At 35.4% G+C, this 24,193-nt stretch overlaps 2 protein-coding genes and 1 long non-coding RNA gene across 3 annotated transcripts; all 3 read right to left on the reverse strand.

Annotated features, from left to right (window-relative positions):
- Positions 1–5,561: 5,561 nt before the first annotated feature.
- On the reverse strand, positions 5,562–6,957 carry LOC123748450 (uncharacterized). Its single transcript, XM_045730635.2, has 3 exons — positions 6,786–6,957; positions 6,316–6,503; positions 5,562–6,045 (listed from the first exon to the last, which is right to left on the reverse strand). Exons 1-3 carry the CDS (start codon positions 6,943–6,945, stop codon positions 5,773–5,775), a joined length of 621 nt encoding a protein of 206 aa, XP_045586591.2. The 5' UTR covers positions 6,946–6,957; the 3' UTR covers positions 5,562–5,772.
- A 172-nt stretch (positions 6,958–7,129) lies between these two features.
- On the reverse strand, positions 7,130–10,753 carry LOC138357295 (uncharacterized). The gene is made up of 5 exons (XM_069313978.1): positions 10,450–10,753; positions 9,705–9,940; positions 8,859–9,037; positions 8,506–8,599; positions 7,130–7,285 (listed from the first exon to the last, which is right to left on the reverse strand). The coding sequence occupies exons 1-5, from the start codon at positions 10,562–10,564 to the stop codon at positions 7,130–7,132; spliced, it is 780 nt and encodes a 259-aa protein (XP_069170079.1). The 5' UTR covers positions 10,565–10,753.
- Positions 10,754–17,850: 7,097 nt separating this feature from the next.
- LOC138357319 (uncharacterized) lies at positions 17,851–22,882 on the reverse strand. Its single transcript, XR_011224916.1, has 3 exons — positions 21,738–22,882; positions 18,243–18,419; positions 17,851–17,987 (listed from the first exon to the last, which is right to left on the reverse strand). It is a non-coding gene; the product is annotated as an uncharacterized lncRNA (long non-coding RNA).
- Positions 22,883–24,193: the final 1,311 nt, after the last annotated feature.

Consider the following 24,193-nt stretch of genomic DNA (forward strand, 5'->3'; position numbering starts at 1 on the left):
GTGCGTTCTGGCTACTAGGTACGACATATATATATATTTATATATATATATATCTTTATATATATCTTTATATATATATATTTATATATATATATATATATATATATATATATATATATATATATATATATATATATATATATATATATAAGGCACAACTCTCCTAAACACGAGAGTCAAGTATACAACTTTAGAACACTTTCCCACCAGGAGACTCGAACCCTAGCCAGCACAGAAGCCTTCCAGCAACTGGCATAACAGGTACGCCTTAACCCTCTCCACCACCTGCTCAGACCCTTAAAAGAGATGGTAATTTCGGAGTATTTAAATACCACAAAGATCACCACCTCCCAAGAGCACTAGAGCAAGTGAGGGGTCATTTAGACGTTAATTTCATCAAGTCCCTGTTAATATGGGAAGACACAGTGTCTATGCTTAAGGCACAACTCTCCTAAACACGAGAGTCAAGTATACAACTTTAGAACACTTTCCCACCAGGAGACTCGAACCCTAGCCAGCACAGAAGCCTTCCAGCAACTGGCATAACAGGTACGCCTTAACCCTCTCCACCACCTGCTCAGACCCTTAAAAGAGATGGTAATTTCGGAGTATTTAAATATCACAAAGATCACCACCTCCCAAGAGCACTAGAGCAAGTGAGGGGTCATTTAGACATTAATTTCATCAAGTCCCTGTTAATATGGGAAGACACAGTGTCTATGCTTAAGGCACAACTCTCCTAAACACGAGAGTCAAGTATACAACTTTAGAACACTTTCCCACCAGGAGACTCGAACCCTAGCCAGCACAGAAGCCTTCCAGCAACTGGCATAACAGGTACGCCTTAACCCTCTCCACCACCTGCTCAGACCCTTAAAAGAGATGGTAATTTCGGAGTATTTAAATACCACAAAGATCACCACCTCCCAAGAGCACTAGAGCAAGTGAGGGGTCATTTAGACGTTAATTTCATCAAGTCCCTGTTAATATGGGAAGACACAGTGTCTATGCTTAAGGCACAACTCTCCTAAACACGAGAGTCAAGTATACAACTTTAGAACACTTTCCCACCAGGAGACTCGAACCCTAGCCAGCACAGAAGCCTTCCAGCAACTGGCATAACAGGTACGCCTTAACCCTCTCCACCACCTGCTCAGACCCTTAAAAGAGATGGTAATTTCGGAGTATTTAAATACCACAAAGATCACCACCTCCCAAGAGCACTAGAGCAAGTGAGGGGTCATTTAGACGTTAATTTCATCAAGTCCCTGTTAATATGGCTTCTGTGCTGGCTAGGGTTCGAGTCTCCTGGTGGGAAAGTGTTCTAAAGTTGTATATATATATATATATATATATATATATATATATATATATATATATATATATATATATATATATATATATATATTTATATATATTTATATATATATATATATTTATGTGTGTATATCACGAAAATAAACACGTGATTAAGAATGTGACAATGTCAGACCACGGAGGAAAAATGAAACAGGAATTTCCTTTAGTACTTTCGTATATTAAATACATCTTCAGAAGGTCATTTTACAGATCGAGTGATGGGTATAAATAGGCAGGAGAGAGTGGTGAAGTAAGGTGAGGTACAATACTTGGACAACGCAGACGGCCCATTGGCCCATCAGATGGGCCAATGGGCCGTCTGCGTTGTCCAAGTATTGTACCTCACCTTACTTCACCACTCTCTCCTGCCTATTTATACCTATCACTCGATCTGTAAAATGACCTTCTGAAGATGTATTTAATATACGAAAGTACTTAAGGAAATTCCTGTTTCATTTTTCCTCAGTTGTCTGACATTGTCATATATATTTATATATATATATATATATATATATATATATATATATATATATATATATATATATATATATATATATATATATATATATATATATATATATATATATATATATATATATATATATATAATTTTTTTTTAAACCTAAAAGGGGTACCACCTCTTGTGCAAGTGTAGGGACACAGCCACGGAGAAGAAAATAAAGAGTACTCAGAGAAGACCTTGTGGATCCTCACTGAACACTTTCATCTTGTCTACCACCCTATTCTTTTAGTATGTGTGTAACTTTATTATAATATTTCATTACACAAAAAGGGTTACAACATTGGTTACATGCTCTGTACAAGGCTACTCATCACAGGTTCTAGAGTTCCTCCAGCTCTTCAGATGGCAGGCTAGAGCCATGGATGCAGTGAGCATTTCCTCTCTGGATCGCCACACTAAGGGGCTGAAAGTGGAGCAATGGGTCAAAATTGTAGTGGTGATCAAGATCTCTAGATTAAGTGGCCAATACTGTCACCATGGTGACACTGTTGGGCAGCGCCACTCATCCTGTGACTGGACTCACCAATACTGTCCATCCCAATAATGTCACTATGAATATAGTGACAGTATTGGGCAGTGCCACTCATCATGTGAGTGGACACACCACCATAGGAGCTTGCCAATAGGAAGCAAACCCTTCATCGTTCATCCTGTCACTTGTACCCAGACACAGCTGGGACTTTCTTAACTGTCTCAAGTGAACAGCTTTGCAAACAAAAAAATTAACATTCGTCAACCTTTTAAATTGTACGTTATCTTGCGGGTGCAAAATGGGGAAATATTTTAAGAACAGTATGTATATGTGACAACCACATTTGTCCTGATAATTTTTTTCAAGCTGGAATTTAAAAGTTCTTGAGAATTTTAGCATTTACGATTTCTTTGGGTAGGCGGTTTCAATGGGGTTCTTAACCCTATGGATTCAAAAGCATCTGCTGTTACTCCTACATTGTGGCTTGTTGAGCTTGAAACCTTTGCTCTTTTTTCGTGTTACATCTGACCTTTTGAAGAAATTGAATGAATCAATATCCTCCAAATTGTTCAGTATTTTAAAGGTTTCGCTCTATTACTCTCTCATTTGCATATCTCTATGCATATGGATTAGATTTAGATTTAGATTAGATTTTCAATTCAGGTAAAGGTACATACATTGCAGATGAGTTACAAAGGGAAAGACAAGGGCTAGCGTTCACTAGCTCTATTGGAATAGAAACATCTGCAAGACAAGTGTTGGCAAAAATTCAGATAGCTAAGGGGACAGAGCCCGGCCTGCGGCTCACAAAGACCCCCAGGGTAAGGCTGAAGAACTAATACACAAGTTGAGTGATGCAGCATCATCCTCCTCCCTCCCTGCATAAGTAAGCAGGGAACAGCTCCTCCGACAAAATGACAGAAGGATTAGGATAACAAGAGCACAATCTTGTGATGACGAGTATGAGGAACCAATCACAGCCCAGGAAGTAAAGGGGGCTATGAAAAGGATAAAATTACAGCACCTGGTGAGGATGGCATCACCTACGACATACTCAATGCACTGGTGAAGTGTCTGGGAACTCAATACTCCACCTGTTTAACAAGTCATTCCCAAGTGGAGTGTTGCCCACACAATGGAAACATGCAATATTTGTTCCCATACAGAAACCCAATGACCCTGGCAATTACAGACCTTTCAGTCTCATGTCATGCACTTGCAACATGTTCGAAAGGATCATCCGAAACCGACTATTGCACAAAATACGTAGGTTAGGGGATGTGGGTCAATGGATTTGTAAAAGGACGGAGCACAGCAAATTGTATAGTTAATTATCTGCCTAATGACACAGCTAAGTACTCCCAATAAACTCTCTCCTTGGGGCAAATATTTTAAATTTAAAATACAATACCTAAAGCCACTAATACGCATAGCGTTTCGGCCAAATATATACGAAGTAAAACCCAAACAAAAACCCATTACAGCAGAGTAGGACCCATAAAAGATGAGACTAACAATGTTAAGTTGCACGATAAAAGGGCAGCAAACACACTGAATGAATACTTTACATCAGTGTTCACACTAGAAAGCTTGAATGACATCCAATCACCCACACAAATGTTTGTCGGAGGTAAAGAGAATGAATTAAGGGAAATACCAATTACACGCTACACAATCAGGAAGAGCATTGACAAACTAAAAGACTCAAAAGCCCAAAGTGTGAAAATGTATTTCAGTCCCAAGTCGTAAAGGAACTGAACTGGCAAATTCACTATGTTTGTCAGTGAAACTCCTTTTCAGAAAATCCCTGGACCATGGAATAGTTGAAGGTGTTTATAAATCTTGTTTATCTGTATCTTTTGCTACCCAGTCTCCCAATCTTTATGTACCCATTCTGAACATCTTTACCATTGTGATCATTGCTGTCTTATATGTGCTGTCAATCTGCTGTATGGTGTCTATTAATCTTGTTTAAATTACTAATCAAGCTGTCAATGTAATCAATCAGAGCTTTAATATAACAATGTGCTTTAATATACTTACTTATCTCTCTCATCTCATTTTTCTCTTGTATTGTATCTTTATCATTTATCAATTCTGATTGAAATTACCTACTTAAAATTATCTGCTAGATTAAGGACTTGCCCGAAACGCTGCGCGTACTAGTGGCTTTACAAGAATGTAAATACTGTACTATCCAATGTATTCTCACAAACCCAATGTACCTTCTTGTATATATATATAAATAAATAAATATATTTATATATATATAAATATATATACATATATATATATATATATATATATATATATATATATATATATATATATATATATATATATATATATATAAATATATTTAAATAAATAAATAAATATATAAATATAAATAAACGATATATTTACTCACTATATTGTTGGTGCTGAATGTAGAACATCATGAAAAAAACTTATTTTTACTCTAAACTAACATAATTTTATAACAAAATTTGAATCATCTAATTACCCAAAGCCACAACATTCTCTCTTTAGCGCATTTATTATGCACCCTATACCCATCTTGTGAGCCGAAGTGGAAAGAGATACAGAGGCTTATTTATTGTCATGTTCCTGCATGCCAATGTGAGAAGGAATCCACAACATTTTTATATTTACCCCTCTTGCTAAGTATTCTTATATATCTATGTCTAGCTTCCAAGACAAGCACGTTATTACATGATTGCAAACTGTTTATTGCTCGTAGTGAAGAAAGGGAGTCAGAAATAATTAAGCTGTCTACTTCAGTGTTGTCAATAATTTCGAGTGCTACCAGGCTTAGAATGTAGACTTCCTGTGTTGAACTGCGAGTTAAGTTTCGTATAATTTCGTTATAAAATATGATTATTTCAGAGTAAAAATGTGTATTTCCATGTTATACATTCAGTACCAACATTATAGTGAGTAAATATATCATATTTCTTCATTACTTACGTAATGCTAGGAAGCATCATCTCAAATGAAGTAGTTTCCTGAACCTACTGGGCTGTCATATCTACACTTGAAACTTTGTACGGAGTCTGCCTCCACAACATCACTTCCTGATGCATTCCATTTGTCAACTACTGATACTAAAAAAGTTTTCTGTATCTCATTTGGGCACTCATTTTTCATGTTTACCTTTTTTTTTGTGTGTGTGTTTTTTGAAGGAAAGCAAAGAAATTGCACATAACTACAACTACAATTTATTTAATAAGCATTTCTAAACTAAACAAAACTTTGAGGGTAATTAATAAAAATAAAAACTAATTTGAAAACAAATCTTTCTTGAGCAACATAGGGATGCAAAATTAACATGACGATGATTTGGGCAAAGAACATTTGCCAACCCAGGGGTAGAGAATACTTGTTATTTTATCTTTGCTTTGCTACTTAAAGCTACTCAAATCAAAGGGAAGAGTGTTTCTTCCATTTCTTCGTTGTCAGTCTGTGACTCAATACTGACTACACTGTTGTCACTGTCGGTCTCGGAATCCTCGGAATCTTGACTGTCTGTTTGAAATTTGTTGTACTCTACTTCCCTGTCTTCAGAAAACAGGTTAGTTGCCTCAATTAGTTTAAGTTGATAGAATTTTCTTATATTTAGCAAGAGGGCCGTAAGTCCACTGGTTACATGCTGGAATGATGACTTCTTCATTGAGTATTTACCCGGTTCCTGTAAAACAAACACACATCATTATTTCAGGTATTTTTTAAATTAAATGTTTGTTTTCCTAACAAGTGTTTCATTTAAACTTTAACCAGTAAAAGTGATAATGAAAATATATTACAATTTTTGTCTACAAAATGCTTTTACTAATTTTACTTAGCTTAGACACAAACAACAATGATTAAGCTACCTGTTAAAATATTTACCAAGTAGCTATAATGCAATAACATTTATTTCAGTGGAGTAATTAAGTTAATATTGATACCTGATACTAACTTCAATTATCCAAGAGGGTGGAGCACTTTTGTTTTGTACATCATCTAGTCTTTGTGTTATCTCTTCAAGCTTTTTTCTGTAGAAATCCAAGTAACTTTTCATTTCAAGTTGAATGACATTTTGTTCTTCCATAGTCCTGTTGTACATATGCAGCTTTTCTGCAGCATTTCTCTTGTCTTGAAGAGTAACTGAAAATATTCAAAAATAAAATATAAAGTAAATTATTTAATAAGGAACATGAACAAATCTGTCATTGTAGGATGCATGTATTATGCAACAACAATGCAATCATATGTAATCATTTTTAAGGTATCTTGTTAATATTATTATCTTAACAATATAAATTAGGCATGGACTTCCATTTGTCCATTACCATAATGAGTCAGTTTGAATTAACATGTTAGTAGCTAACAATATTTATCCTCATTGACAAGGCCAATATGCACAGAAAACTAACCAAATATACTTACCATTATCAGTTGGTTGAGGAGTGTCATTATACCATGGAAAGTTCCCCTCTTCAGCAATCTCCACACTAAGTTTTTCTGTATTGTCTTCATTGTAGACCGCTATCAGTTCCCTCAACTTTTTCTTGTCTGCTTCAATCTTTGCACGGTATCGTGATCTCATTTTGCTTGAAGCTGAAAGAAACACTTTGTTACTAGTAAATAAGATTATAGTTGATAAATTTGTTTTGTATATACTTAGTAGTGAATACCTACACAAAAGTAGCAGAACACACTACATAAATATTTGCCAACCACTTTTTTTTTTTAACAAGCTTAGGTATACACAGCAATGTGCTGCTATCCTATTATGTATGAAAGACCACAGTGTAGATCAAAAACCTCACAGGACAGCCAGTCATACATGGAATCTGGACATATAGCGACATATAGCTGAAAATTTGCTCGGTTTCTTCACCTGTGGTCAAACCACTTCCGTGCTGCCAGCGTCCTCCATACAGGACCTATAATTAAGATGTAACACACTGTATAATAATTACAAGGAAAGAATATTAGTCGATTGCTCAAAAATTTAATTATGACTAAATACTTTATTCTGATTAATAGCTTTTTAACCCTAAAATAACGTTACATTTATACCCGTTATTTTGACAAATGATAATTATTTACCTGGCAATACCATGCATATGCTTTTGCATGCAAAACACCTAGGAACGGCTTTGTCTCCAGTAGGGTGAATTTCTTATTTTTTTCTTGAATTTTCAGGGCCCATGGCCAGTATTGACAAATAATGTCCTGGCAGATGTACTTGGCACTTTTGAAGTAATTTATATGGAGATAGTGTGCATAGCCAAAAACCTCACCACGAGTCATATTGCACATTTTGAGAATTACACCATGCCGGCATGATGCAAGGCTTATGTCAGTCTGGTCCAGGGATTTGTGTGTATACGGTTCGTTTCGCGCCGCTTTCCACAACAAGACACCACAATTTTGGCTGCTCTGCAAATCAAATATAAATGATATATATTATATATATATATCATATATATTATATATTTATATCATATATATATATATATATATATATATATATATATATATATATATATATATATATATATATATTATATAAATACAGTATATATAAAATATATAATAAATAATGAAAAGAACCTAACCTTATGGGTTATATAAAAGTGATATAGACCAACAGAAATATAGCATCTTAATCAATATGGCTTCAGACCCCAAAAATCACCATTTATATGGTGCATGTAGCTCTTGACAAACGTTGAGTACTCTATGTTTTACTGGTTGACTTGCCTGTGGGTTAAAAAAAACCTAACTACTTGTTATAATATATATATTAACTCTGTAAACTGTAAGACATCATGACTGTCTTTTCCCAATGGTGTAGTGGGTTAAGACACTCGCCTGGCGTTTCGCGAGCGCTTTGTCCTGGGTTTGTATCCTGGCCTTGGAAGATTTACTGGGCATCAACCCTTAACTATGGCCCCCCCCCCTGTTTACCCCACAGTAAAATGGGTACCTGGTTGTTAATGGATTTGGTGGGGTCATATTCTGGGAAACATAGGATTAACGACTTGCTTGAAACACTATGCGTGCTAGTAGCTGTACAAGAATGTAAAAAGTCTTGTATATATAAATAAAAATATAAAATCTATGTACAGTTTACAAAGTCTGTACACATAATATTTACCTTTGTTTTTAAGCTCTCTATATGGTTAAGGTGATTAGTCACATCATTGTCAGCAGCAAAGACACTCTCTGAATAATATGATTCCCTCAATCCTCTGAAAGAAACAAAATGACAGTATTTACATAATTTACATTGATTTGTTTTCAATTTTGATGATTGTGTAAATATATATTACTTAATGTTGTAATACATGAATAACGCTATTATGTATTGCATGTAAGAATTTTTCAGATATTGATATATTTACATAACGAATAATGTATTGTGATATATAAGTTGCCCTAAAAGAAATGTATTAATTGTTGAAAAATAAAAATTTATCTTACAAAAGGAAAATTATTTAAGAACTGTACCTTCCAACTTTTTCATATCGGAATAACTTTTTGTTGCCATCAATATGTATGGCAAATGGGTTAGTATGACAAGCAGGGCACACGTTCTTATTGTAGCTTTGGACATTTGCAAGTTCATACTGCATAAATCTCCACTCCTGGAATGTTCTTTTAGCAGCTTCAAAGTTGATGCAACCATCCTGAAATATATACTGAATATAGAATTTGCATGGATTAGCCCCATATATTGGGGGAGTGGGTAGCACAAGTTATAGTGCAAGATTGAACAACTACGTTCCCAGCCTAGTACTGGGAACCTGGTTCCCAGCCTAATACTGGGAACCTTGTTCCCAGCATAGTGCAGGGAACCTAGTTCCCAGCACTAGGCCCAGATGTGGCTAAGCCATGCAAGTTGCATGAGTTAGCCATATATATTGGGGGAGTGGGTAGCACAAGTAACAGTGCAAGTTTGAAGAACTACGTAGGAAACTATAAGGATGAAATTAATGCTTTTTAGTTTTACTTTTGAATAATGTTTTGAACAGCTGGACAGCTTTTAATTTAATAAAGAGTTTACCAATTAGGAGCAATAACCAATTACTTTATTTGCATAGAGAGTTTGCACAGATTTAGTTTGACTCGGGGGATATCAGAGAGATATTGATTTCTGGTGTGGTGATTATGGGATCCTTTACATCTATCAAGGAAGAGTTTCAGATCAGGATGTGCATTTAGGAACAAGGTTTTGTACATGTAAGTGGCACAAGAGAATGTGTGGAGTGGGTTCATATTTTTATGTATTATTATATATACAGTTTAATGTATACAGGTACTTACATTACATATATAAAATTAATAAATACTTACTCTTCCATTACGAGAGCCAAGCGCTTGGAGCGCTATTAACAAGGATTTCATTGATAAACCTGGACTGTTCCTTTTAAGGAAATGCCAGTTGTTCAGGAGTTTGGTGCTGAAGAATGTGTTACTTTTCCTGGCTGATGAGCAGAAGTATCCACCATCATACAACATCTTAGCATCTGCAGGAAGGCTGTATCCACACTCTTGACACTCAAATATGGGCAGATAAAGGTCATACCTGCCTAGAAAGCTTAGTTTTAGTATTTATTCCTAAAATAAAGCAGCTTATTTTGAATCTTTTGTAAAACTCATCTCCATCACTGAATGGATATGTTTGTGTCTCAAAGATTGAAGTCCACATGCTTGGGTATGGGTATCCTCACTAGAACTTCAGTGATGCAAATACTCATAGACTTATGTGTTCAAACTTAATATTAAATAAAATATACCTGAGAGCATTATGAAAGTACACATGATGTCAGAACTCTTTATGTTAAGGTTATAGTCTTTACAGTTACATGAAATTTTTGGCACAGGAACTGGCACAACAGGTTCTGAATAAGAAAATAATAATAAACTTAGCAGATTGCATATTTAAATAATATTTAATAAGTCAAATGCCATAAAAATTGAATTGCTTATTGAGTAAAAAATTTATTTATTTTTTTCTTTCAATATTTTGGTACTTATATTGTAATAGCTTGGTAAAAAGAAAAGTTTTCATATGTAAAGAATTTTTTGGTTTACATACGCCAGTCAGTAAATGTCCCATTAAGGTCAACAGTCACAGTTGGTGGCAATGCTTCATAATATCCACTGGCCCAGGAAAACCTATCATGGAATGGGTTTAAAAAATGTTTTTTCATATCACAGTGGTAGCAGAATAGGCGATGACAATCTTCACATTTGATGCTGGCTTCAATCCTACATTTGAAGCCTTTGGTGTCTGTCAAATGAAAATATTTGAAAACATATGTTCAAAAATATCGCATCTTTGTCAAAAAAGACTTCTGTACAGTTTCAGATCATGCAGAATTAGGAAAAAAAATATGGTCTATAAGTATACATAAACATTTTTCATTAGTGATAAAATGCTTCAGGTATATTTAAAACGAAGTACCCACTCTCTATTCAAAAAATATAACTAAAAAAAATGCAAATATAATAAGTTGTAATGTAAACTGATATGCTGATGTAAATAGACAATATGCTTATAAGTATTGTGTATGTACCTTCAACTGGAACAGCGTGCCTAGACACCTCCCACTCAAATAGAACTGACCGACTTTTTTCCCAAGAAATTTCAGCCTTCATTCTTCTTTGCTGCCATTGAGAAATCTTCACTTGCGATTCTTGGATTTTTTTATTTCTGCAGCAAGTTCGGCAGCGGCTGAAATTATTATACTTTAATTATAATCTTACACTGATTTTTAGACTATCTTCTTTAGCTATTTTATATTTCACTCACACTATAAGTCAATATTTTGACCAAAAAATATTTATATATATAAATTTAAATAATTTTATATATATATACAGTATTTATAATTTATAATAATATTTTTACAAATATGTTTACTGTATAATATTACCCCTTTATCCATTTATCTACAACCATATTTATTCATCTATCTATACACCCTTGACAGGACATTTGCATCAGGAATGACTATGAAAATGGCCTAAGGGTCTTTATAAGGCATTTAACTTAAGCCTACTATGATCCACCCTACATACATCAAGGACCCAAGTCCTTTTCCCTGCAATTTCAGAGAGGAAAGCCATATATGATATATATATATATATATATATATATATATAGTAGGTCCCTATATATATATATATATATATATATATATATATATATATATATATATATATATGACCGAAAAAGTAAGATTAATAATTCTAACACGAATTTTCTCAATCTTTCGTACATTACGCTTCACTGTTGGAGGTAAATCAAAAATCACTTCTCCAAAATTCATTTTTATTTCTAGTCTGACGCGACACGGGCGCGTTTCGTAAAACTTATTACATTTTTAAAGACTTCACAAATACACAACTGATTAGAACTTGCGTTTCCCTGATTTTATATCTACATTTGAGTGAGGTGGGAAGGGTGATGTGGCATTACATTTGAGTGAGGTGGGAAGGATGATGTGGCATTAACACAAGACAGAACACTAGAGGATATTAATAGGGTATTAAAAGTATCAACACAAGACAGAACAGAAACAATGGGTATTGAATAGAAGTGTTTGTAGAGAGCCTATTGGTCCATATTTCTTGATGCTTCTATATTGGAGCGGAGTCTTGAGGTGGGTAGAATATAGTTGTGCAATAATTGGCTGTTGATTGCTGGTGTTGACTTCTTGATGTGTAGTGCCTCGCAAACGTCAAGCCGCCTGCTATCGCTGTATCTATCGATGATTTCTGTGTTGTTTACTAGGATTTCTCTGGCGATGGTTTGGTTATGGGAAGAGATTATATGTTCCTTAATGGAGCCCTGTTGTTTATGCATCGTTAAACGCCTAGAAAGAGATGTTGTTGTCTTGCCTATATACTGGGTTTTTTGGAGCTTACAGTCCCCAAGTGGGCATTTGAAGGCATAGACGACGTTAGTCTCTTTTAAAGCGTTCTGTTTCGTGTCTGGAGAGTTTCTCATGAGTAGGCTGGCCGTTTTTCTGGTTTTATAGTAAATCGTCAGTTGTATCCTCTGATTTTTGTCTGTAGGGATAACGTTTCTATTAACAATATCTTTCAGGACCCTTTCCTCTGTTTTATGAGCTGTGGAAAAGAAGTTCCTGTAAAATAGTCTAATAGGGGGTATAGGTGTTGTGTTAGTTGTCTCTTCGGAGGTTGCATGGCTTTTCACTTTCCTTCTTATGATGTCTTCGATGAAACCATTGGAGAAGCCGTTATTGACTAGGACCTGCCTTACCCTACAGAGTTCTTCGTCGACTTGCTTCCATTCTGAGCTGTGGCTGAGAGCACGGTCGACGTATGCGTTAACAACACTCCTCTTGTACCTGTCAGGGCAGTCGCTGTTGGCATTTAGGCACATTCCTATGTTTGTTTCTTTTGTGTAGACTGCAGTGTGGAAACCTCCGCCCTTTTCCATGACTGTTACATCTAGAAAAGGCAGCTTTCCATCCTTTTCCGTCTCGTAAGTGAAACGCAGCACGGAACTCTGCTCAAATGCCTCCTTCAGCTCCTGCAGATGTCTGACATCAGGTACCTGTGTAAAAATGTCGTCAACATACCTGCAGTATATGGCCGGTTTCAAGTTCATGTCGACTAAGACTTTTTGCTCGATGGTACCCATGTAGAAGTTTGCAAACAGGACACCTAGGGGAGAACCCATGGCGACCCCATCTACTTGCTTATACATGTGCCCATCCGGGCTCAAGAAGGGTGCCTCTTTAGTACAAGCTTGGAGTAGTTTCCTCAGAATACTTTCTGGCATGTCAAGAGGAGTACAGGCTGGATCACGATACACTCTGTCGGCTATCATTCCGATTGTCTCGTCCACAGGTACGTTGGTAAACAGCGATTCTACGTCCAACGAGGCTCTTATCCCTGTGGCCCGTGCGCCCCGCAGTAAGTCCACAAATTCCTTTGGAGACTTCAGGCTGAAGGCGCAAGGAACATAAGGATGGAAATGTCAAGACGCACAAGCCTGGAAACCCACTTCGGCCAATCATTAGCCAGATACCCACACCCACGTACAGACTGGCGAAGCGACTCAACGGCCTGCTGACTCCTTATGTTCCTTGCGCCTTCAGCCTGAAGTCTCCAAAGGAATTTGTGGACTTACTGCGGGGCGCACGGGCCACAGGGATAAGAGCCTCGTTGGACGTAGAATCGCTGTTTACCAACGTACCTGTGGACGAGACAATCGGAATGATAGCCGACAGAGTGTATCGTGATCCAGCCTGTACTCCTCTTGACATGCCAGAAAGTATTCTGAGGAAACTACTCCAAGCTTGTACTAAAGAGGCACCCTTCTTGAGCCCGGATGGGCACATGTATAAGCAAGTAGATGGGGTCGCCATGGGTTCTCCCCTAGGTGTCCTGTTTGCAAACTTCTACATGGGTACGATCGAGCAAAAAGTCTTAGTCGACATGAACTTGAAACCGGCCATATACTGCAGGTATGTTGACGACATTTTTACACAGGTACCTGATGTCAGACATCTGCAGGAGCTGAAGGAGGCATTTGAGCAGAGTTCCGTGCTGCGTTTCACTTACGAGACGGAAAAGGATGGAAAGCTGCCTTTTCTAGATGTAACAGTCATGGAAAAGGGCGGAGGTTTCCACACTGCAGTCTACACAAAAGAAACAAACATAGGAATGTGCCTAAATGCCAACAGCGACTGCCCTGACAGGTACAAGAGGAGTGTTGTTAACGCATACGTCGACCGTGCTCTCAGCCACAGCTCAGAATGGAAGCAAGTCGACGAAGAACTCTGTAGGGTAAGGCAGGTCCTAGTCAATAACGGCTTCTCCAATGGTTTCATCGAAGACATCATAAGAAGGAAAGTGAAAAGCCATGCAACCTCCGAAGAGACAACTAACACAACACCTATACCCCCTATTAGACTATTTTACAGGAACTTCTTTTCCACAGCTCATAAAACAGAGGAAAGGGTCCTGAAAGATATTGTTAATAGAAACGTTATCCCTACAGACAAAAATCAGAGGATACAACTGACGATTTACTATAAAACCAGAAAAACGGCCAGCCTACTCATGAGAAACTCTCCAGACACGAAACAGAACGCTTTAAAAGAGACTAACGTCGTCTATGCCTTCAAATGCCCACTTGGGGACTGTAAGCTCCAAAAAACCCAGTATATAGGCAAGACAACAACATCTCTTTCTAGGCGTTTAACGATGCATAAACAACAGGGCTCCATTAAGGAACATATAATCTCTTCCCATAACCAAACCATCGCCAGAGAAATCCTAGTAAACAACACAGAAATCATCGATAGATACAGCGATAGCAGGCGGCTTGACGTTTGCGAGGCACTACACATCAAGAAGTCAACACCAGCAATCAACAGCCAATTATTGCACAACTATATTCTACCCACCTCAAGACTCCGCTCCAATATAGAAGCATCAAGAAATATGGACCAATAGGCTCTCTACAAACACTTCTATTCAATACCCATTGTTTCTGTTCTGTCTTGTGTTGATACTTTTAATACCCTATTAATATCCTCTAGTGTTCTGTCTTGTGTTAATGCCACATCATCCTTCCCACCTCACTCAAATGTAATGCCACATCACCCTTCCCACCTCACTCAAATGTAGATATAAAATCAGGGAAACGCAAGTTCTAATCAGTTGTGTATTTGTGAAGTCTTTGAAAATGTAATAAGTTTTACGAAACGCGCCCGTGTCGCGTCAGACTAGAAATAAAAATGAATTTTGGAGAAGTGATTTTTGATTTACCTCCAACAGTGAAGCGTAATGTACGAAAGATTGAGAAAATTCGTGTTAGAATTATTAATCTTACTTTTTCGGTCATATTTAATAATACATGTCTACAGGAAAGACTGCTACCAAAATATACTAATATATATATATATATATATATATATATATATATATATATTTTATATATATTTATATATATTTATATATTTATATATTTTATATATATATATATGGATTTTTTTTTTAAATAATAACAAATGTGACATACCATCAAAGTTTTCAGGTAACACTTCAACAGCAGCAGCACCGGGAGACTCTGCAATTAGAGAATTGCCAGGCAATAAATTAAGGTATGTGTATATATATATATATATATATATATATATATATATATATATATATATATATATATATATATATATATATGTATATATATATATATGTATATATATATATATATATATATATATATATATATATATATATATATATATATATATATATATATATATGTCGTACTTAATAGCCAGAACGCACTTCTCAGCCTACTATGCAAGGCCCGATTTGCCTAATAAGCCAAGTTTTCATGAATTAATTGTTTTTCGACTACCTAACCTACCTAACCTAACCTAACCTAACCTAACTTTTTCGGCTACCTAACCAAACCTAACCTATAAAGATAGGTTAGGTAGGGTTGGTTAGGTTCGGTCATATATCTACGTTAATTTTAACTCCAATAAAAAAAAATTGACCTCATACAAAATGAAATGGGTAGCTTTATCATTTCATAAGAAAAAAATTAGAAAAAATATATTATTTCAGGAAAACTTGGCTTATTAGGCAAATCGGGCCTTGAATAGTAGGCCAAAAAGTGCGTTCTGGCTACTAGGTACGACATATATATATATATATATATATATATATATATATATATATATATATATATATATATATATATATATATATATATATATATATATGTATGTATATATATATATATATATATATATATATATATACATATATATATATGTGTGTGTCGTACCTAGTAGCCAGAACACACTTCTCAGCCTACTATGCAAGGCTCAATTTGCCTAATAAGCCAAGTTTTCATGAATTATTTTTCGACTAACTAACCTAACCTAACTTTTTCGGCTACCTAACCTAACCTAACCTATAAAGATAGGTTTGGTTAGGTTAGGTAGGGCTGGTTAGGTTCGGTCAAATATCTACGTTAATTTTAACTCCAATAAAAAAAATTGACCTCATACATAATGAAATGGGTAGCTTTATCATTTCGTAAGAAAAAATTATAGAATATATATTAATTCAGGAAAAGTTGGCTTATTAGGCAAATCGGGCCTTGCATAGTAGGCCGAGTACGACGTTCTGGCTACTAGGTACAATATATATATATATATATATATATATGTCGTACCTAGTAGCCAGAACGCACTTCTCTGCCTACTATTCAAGGCCCGATTTGCCTAATAAGCCAAGTTTTCATGAATTAATTGTTTTTCGACTACCTAACCTACCTAACCTAACCTAATCTAACTTTTTCGGCCACCTAACCTAACCTAACCTATAAAGATAGGTTAGGTTAGGTTAGGTAGGGTTGGTTAGGTTCGGTCATATATCTACTTTAATTTTAACTCCAATAAAAAAAAATTGACCTCATACATAATGAAATGGGTAGCTTTATCGTTTCATCAGAAAAAAATTAGAGAAAATATATTAATTCAGGAAAACTTGGCTTATTAGGCAAATCGGGCCTTGAATAGTAGGCTGAGAAGTGCGTTCTGGCTACTAGGTACGACATATATATATATATATATATAGATAGCTAGCCAGAATAGAGTTCTTGGCCCTACTATGCAAGGCCAGATTTACCTAATAAGCCAAGTTTTCCAGAATTTCAATATTTTTTCAAATGTTTTTCTTGTGAAATGATAAAGTTATTCATTTCATTATGTATGAGCTAAATTTTTTTATATTTGAGTTAAAATTAATGTAGATATATGATCGAACCTAACCAAGCCTACCTAACCTAACTTATCTTGACCTAATCTAAACTAACATAACTAAATCAATAATTTATGTTCTTAATATAATATAATAATAATATTTAAAAAAAAGGAAACAATTTATTGAAAATTAAAAGTCACTTGGCCTATTAGGCCAATCGGTACTTGCATAGTAGGCCAAGAAGTGCGTTCTGACTACTAGGTACGACATATATATAATATATATATACATATTTATATATACATATACATATATATATATATATATATATATATATATATATATATATATATATATATATATATATATATATATATATATATATATATATATATATATATATATATATGTACACAAACACACACACACACTGTATTTGCAACTTAGCCCTTGGTTACTATGGCAATGCATTTATATTTGTATCTCTCTAAAATAATTAGATAACATACCATTGATATTTTGGGGTATAACGTCTACAACAGAAACTGGAGGCTTCATTACTTCATGACTGCAAGGGAAAGGATTTGATGGTGTGCCTAGTAATAGAAAAAAACAGTAAAAAATATATTACTATAACAAGTTATTTATAATTACATTTAAGATCAGTTAGTGATTATATTTAACTGTTGACAATAATACTAATACCTAAAGCTCTGCTTTTTCTTGACGAAGTGCCAGTGTACATAATTGTCCGCCTTTTTGGGTTGTTATTTTGGGAATCATAAATTGCTCGAAGCCTTGTTATCTCCTCTTCAATCTCCTTCAATTTCTTTTGGTGTTGTAAATCTTGCACACTTTTATGCAACTCATCTGAACATAGATAAAGAACACAAAGTATTCTATGTAAAGCTGGAAAATGATATTATCCAACACAAATACGTGAAGTGTGTGAAAGCTGTATTTTAAATGCAGATGACATAAATTGCTCATTTGACAATATATGTTGGTAATCTTTACAACAATATGAAAGGGAGTAAAATATTTCCTTTAAATAAAATTAAATTATTCAATTATGTTATTTATTTCCATATTAAACATTGTGAATAAAAATATAAGTGAGCTTACCATGTACAACAGGTATATGTTTTTTTTCTGATCTCTTGATATTTGCCTGAGCCTGGCTTTCCGGCTGAGCTTTACGTTTCGCATCAAAAAGCCTATAGCCACACTTGCAGACATGTTGATTAATGTTCACGATAATATTACATGAGGGACATAATCGCTGTAAAGCGTTTCTCAGGACTGAAAAATAAAGATAATTTGGGTTATGATAAACTGTGCAGTACAGTATAATTACATTATAATGTAGAACTACCTAAGCTCACCAGAAGTCACACACAATATGGGAAATCATTCATATTTGAATGATCAAATAAATGAGCAAATGATGAATGAATGATTTGAATGAGCAAATCATTCAACACAAAAGACCACATGGATAGTGAAATCTGGATCCAAAATTATAATTTATATAGATGTTACAGAGTAATAAGGTCAGGTGGAAGAGTAGGTCTGTATATTAAAGAGGAACTGGCATGAACAGTGCTCCTGAACTCAACTAATGAGGTGGTAGAGGTACTTGGAATCAGGGTTGAAAATATAAATCTAATTATTATTTTAATATACAAACTGCAAGATGCAACAGTTGAGAAATTAACTGAGCAAATACACAAAATAGAGAATATCCTTGATAACTTAACAAACCCAGTACCAGATATTATCTTCTTTGCAGACTTCAATCTGCCCATTTTAAAATGGAGAATAGCAAAAATAACATTATAGCAGGAAATCAACCTGGAAATAACAAACTACAGGTCAGATCACTACTGACATTCTGTGACAAATTCTCGCACAGTCAGCAGATTACAGAACCAACTAGGAACGAAAACACGCTGCACCTGATATTTACAAACAATGACGAGCTAATCAGTGACATTACTGTCTCAAACACTACGTACTCGGACAACATTGAAGTGAAAACTAACATTAATAATGGTAGTAGGCCTAAGAGAAACAACAAGTGAGAAGGGTTATTCAATAAATCCAATTTTAATAATAATAATAAAAGGATAGACTGGGCAAAAATAAATGGGGAACTTACGAACGTTCAATGGGAATGTGTTCTAAGTAATAAACATCATACACAAAGAATAGAAAAACAGACTTCTGAAGCCTATGAAGTCTGTCTGAAACATGTTCCTTTGAGGAAAGCCAGAAAGAGGTCCAACGTAGAAAGAAAACGCAGGTGACACTACAAAAAAATACAAAAAACAACAGAAATGATTAAGCAGACAACTTTTCATACAAAGAAGGAATAATTTAAACAGGGAGATTGTATAAATAAAACAGAGACTGAAGCATTCATATCAGATTGAAGAGAGGCAACTAGACAAAAAAGCAATTCAAGAAATAAAGGAAAACCCAAAATATTTCCTCATTTATGCTAAATCATAAGAAAATATCACTGCCAATATTGGACCTATTTGTATTAGTGAAGGTTCATACATTGAGTATGACAAATTTCTAATTTGTCATAACACTAATTTTACAATTAGTGAAATCCTAAAGAAGTTGTATGAGGATATGTTTAGCACTCAGATGCACAGCATGAAAGTAAAAAATCTGGACAACTTCTTTATGCGTGATATCCAAACCCCTGTAAATATAACCAATATCAACACGAGCATGGAACATTTTGAAAGAGAATTTTACAATATGCCCATGCACTCAGCCCCGGGTCCAGACTCATGGAATTTAATATTTATAAAGAAATGCAAAGTGACATTAGCACAGGCACTCAGTATAGTGAGTAGGAAGAGATTGGACACGGGGGAAATACCAGATGCGCTTAAAGCAGCAGACATAGCCCCTCTACACAGGTATACAGTACACGGATTTCACAAACGCATTCGACAAATTTGACCATGGAGTGATAGCACACAAAATGAGGTCAATGGGAATAACTGGTAAAATAGGACGCTGGATACTCAGTTTTCTGTCAAACAGAACACAAAGAGTAACAGTCAACCATATAAAATCGAGTCCAAGAACAGTTAAAAGCTCTGTACCTCAAGATACAGTCCTTGCACCATTGCTTTCCCTTATTCTCATATCAGATATAGAATCATATACAAGGCACAGCATTGGATCATCCTTGGCAGATGACACAAAAATCAGCTTAAAAATGACCTCTGCTGAAGATATTGAAAAACTACAAGTAGATACAGTATTAATAAAGTTTACGACTGGGCTGCAGAAAATAACATGATGTTTAAAAGCGACAAATTCCAGGTACTCCGATATGGTAAAAATGAGAACCTTAAACATAATACAGGGTACAAAACACAATCAAATTTGTCCATAGTAGGAAAGTAACATGTAAAGGACTTGGGAATAATAATGTCTGACGAACTAAAGTTTAGGGAGCATAACCAAGCAAATATTGTGGCAGCCAGAAAAATGAGAGGATGGATTACGAGAACTTTCAAATCCAGGGATCCCATCACAATGGTTGTACTCTTCAAGTCACTTGTTTTGTCCCGTCTTGAGTACTGCTCAGTACTCACTTTCCCCTTCAGAGCAGGTGAAGATTGCTAAAATAGACGGAATACAGAGAACATATACAGCATGCATAGACTCGATAAAGCACCTAAATTATTGGGATCGTCTCAAAGCTCTCCAAATGTACTCACTAGAAAGGAGACAAGAGAGATACCAAATAATATACACATGGAAAATACTGGAGGCCCAGGTCCCAAATCTACACAGTAAAATAACAACATACTGAAGTAAACAATATGGAAGAAAATGTAGAATATAACCAGTGAAGAGCAGGGGTGCCATAGACACAATCAGAGAGTACTGAATAAACACCAGAGGTCTGCGGTTTTTCAACATACTCCTAGCGAGCATAGGAAATATTGCCGAAACAACCGTGGACTTCTTCAAGAGAAAACTAGATAGTTTTCTCAAAGGAGTGCCGGACCAACCAGGCTGTGGTGGGTATGTGCGCCTGCAGGCCACTCCAAGCAACAGCCTGGTGGACCCAACTCTCACAAGTCAAGCCTGGCCTACTGCCAGTCTTGCTGAGTAAAAGAACTCCCAGAACCCCATCAAGCAGGTATTGATTGCACTTTAAATACTTAGTATAAGCAAAGATATTTAATGTCTGATGAAGGATGGAGGGTAGGCAATCCAAGAGAGGAGGTGCATACTCTAGATGAAAGCAAACTAAGTAATACTTAATAAATATTCTAAATTGGAATTTTAGGTAATAATGTACAATCTTTGGATGACAAAACAACACATCAGAAAACGAAGATGCAATGATCTTTACGTCTGTCTGAGACAATTATCAAATTGTGTAATTAATATTTTTGTGAATCATTTGCTAATTATACTCTTAGCTAAATGGATAAATGTAGCATGAAAGACTGCTTCATACACTTTTCTGTCCTGAAAATTATGATAATTTGGGCTATCATAAAGTATGCAATATGATTAAAATCTAGTACAGCGATAAAGGAAACCTAATCCTAATTACTGTATAATGAAACTTACTTGGATTTTTGGAATCCATTGTTGCAATGAGCTCTCAGATATTCGACTGCATGAGAAACAATATCACCGATTGAAATTGATGTTGGGCTGCTGTAAAATTTACCCAAAAGGTACAAAACTATTTAAAACCAGGCATAAAATAGAATCAGTTTAGATTAATTATATAAAACTACAAGAACACGGTAGGATGCATATTTGCACCACCATCCAAAAACTGCAAATGAGAGTTGTGACATGCAAATCTCATAAGCACTTTTTGTTTACATATTAACTTCTTGGCATTTTTTCAGTAATTAAACTGAGATAAAAATAAAATTAATACATGTGAAAATACAAGCAAAATATAACTGAAATTTGAACAATGAAACTTTACAGATGATACAGAAGACACAAGTAAATTGGCACTGTAGGAGACATTGAAAAAACAGAAATAACATTATTTTAACAGTGATAAGTTACAGGTGCTGAAGTATGGTAGAAACGAGGAAATTAAATGAAACAAGGAACACAGGACACAATCAGACCCACTCTAAGAAGGAACAAACATGCAAGAGATCTGAGAATTACGACGTCTGACGACCTCACACTTTGTGAACATAACCGAGCAAATATAGTGGCGGCCAGAAAAATAATGGAATGGTTTATGAGAATGTTAAAATTCAAAGACCCCACCCACAGTAATGCTAATACTATTCAAATAACTGGTGCTGTCCCATCTTGAGTATTGCTCGGTACTGACTCCCCCTTTCTGAACAGGAGAAATCTCTGAATTAGAGGAAATAAAGAGACCATAAACAGCAAACATATAAATGATAAAACATCTAAATAATTGAGACCGTCTCAAAGCTCTCAAAATTTACTCTCTGGACACGAGACAAGAATGGCATCAAATAATACATATATGTAAGATACTAGAGGGCCAGGTCCCAAATTTGCACAGCATAATATAACAACATACTGGAGCTAAAGATACAGAAGGAAATTAATAATAGGTGTCATAGGTACAATCAGAGAGCAGTCTTAACAGTAGGGGGTTCAAGGGCTGTTTGCTAGGCTAGGCAAGGGTAGACTAGGCTTGGCTAGTGTTGGCTAGGTTATGCTAGGAAGAAGTAGGCTAGGCTGATTTACTCCACCAGTAATTGGCGGTCTGTCTAATTACAAGCTACCACAAGCTTCACATAGCTTCCTGGCAATATGTTAGTAATGAATAAATAAGATATATTTACTCATTATAATGTTGGTACTGAATGTACAACACGAAAAAACATAATTTTAATCTGAAAAAGTATCTTTTTATAAAGAAATTAAATGAAAATAAAGAAATGGTGACACCAAATCAAGTCGACGATCCAAGCATCGGTTAGGTGAGGTTAGGTTAGGTTAGGTTAGGTTAGGTTAGGTTTGATTAAGTTAGGTTAGATTTGGTTAGGTTAGATTTGGTTAGGTTAGATTTGGTTAGGTTAGATTTGGTTAGGTTTGATTAGGTTAGGTTAGGTTAGGTCAGCCTAACATATCATATTTATTCATTACTAACGTATTGCCAGGAAGCTTTGTGAAGCTTGTGTAGCTTGTGGTAGCTTGTGGTAATTAGACAAGACCTGTAATTGGGGGGAAAGGGGGGAGGGGGGAACCTCAATACAAGCCTAATTTGTAGCTTCCTGTTCTCCGACACAATGATTTATTTTACGTCAGGCTTTCAGCACAGCCGCATAAAAAAACCTGGTTATTTATTTATTAATATACGAGAAGGTACACTGGGGGTTAAGAGAGAAAATAGGAATAATGATGATTTTACAATCTTGCCCGAAACGCTATTCGTACGGGGACTGGTCAAGTCGTATACTGCAATTTCGGATACCGGGCTAGAAACAACTTCGTTCACTGAGAAGTTTGTACATACAAACCATTCCGTTCGTATATGCGCTGGTTTGTGTTCGCTGTTGTTATCATCTGAATAAATACATGGCATTTGTTCCTATAATTAGCGCTTCCATTATTAGAATTATTTATCCATTATTAGAATAACAAGGTGCAAACCATACCCCCTTACAGTTGAAATCTATTTATATACAAGAAGGTACATTGGGTTGCGAGAGTACATAACATATATTAAGAGGTACATTGTAGCAAGATTTGAGATTAAAGGATTTAAGACTAACACGTTTAGAAACAAGGCGCCCCGAAGGAGGCTATTATTTGTTATGCACCCCATACTCAACCAGTAAGTAGTGGAGCAAAACATAGATTACATAGTCATAAAGTCTTAATCAGACCAATTCAATTCTATTTCTTTCTTTATTATGCACCCCATACCTATCCCGTGGGCGGTGGTGTAAAGGATTACAGAGGCACATAATCGGTTCAGGAACTGAACCCTCTAGTTCGTTTAGCTAAGCAAATAACAATTTGTGACGCTAGTTACAAAATTATTAATATTATATATATACATGTACACA

This window comes from Procambarus clarkii, chromosome 77 (genome assembly GCF_040958095.1).
Source record: "Procambarus clarkii isolate CNS0578487 chromosome 77, FALCON_Pclarkii_2.0, whole genome shotgun sequence".
NCBI classification, from domain to species: domain Eukaryota; kingdom Metazoa; phylum Arthropoda; class Malacostraca; order Decapoda; family Cambaridae; genus Procambarus; species Procambarus clarkii.

Coding starts and splice junctions, on each gene's coding strand:
- LOC123748450 (XM_045730635.2), bottom strand. CDS start 6,945: ATGAGATCACGATACCGTGCAAAGATTGAAGCAGACAAGAAAAAGTTG. Junction 6,504..6,785: donor TCCTCAACCAACTGATAATG/GTAAGTATATTT, acceptor GAATATTTTCAG/TTACTCTTCAAGACAAGAGA. Junction 6,046..6,315: donor CACCCTCTTGGATAATTGAA/GTTAGTATCAGG, acceptor TTTGTTTTACAG/GAACCGGGTAAATACTCAAT.
- LOC138357295 (XM_069313978.1), bottom strand. CDS start 10,564: ATGAAAAAACATTTTTTAAACCCATTCCATGATAGGTTTTCCTGGGCC. Junction 8,600..8,858: donor CGATATGAAAAAGTTGGAAG/GTACAGTTCTTA, acceptor TGTTTCTTTCAG/AGGATTGAGGGAATCATATT. Junction 7,286..8,505: donor TAGAGAGCTTAAAAACAAAG/GTAAATATTATG, acceptor TCTTAATTATAG/GTCCTGTATGGAGGACGCTG.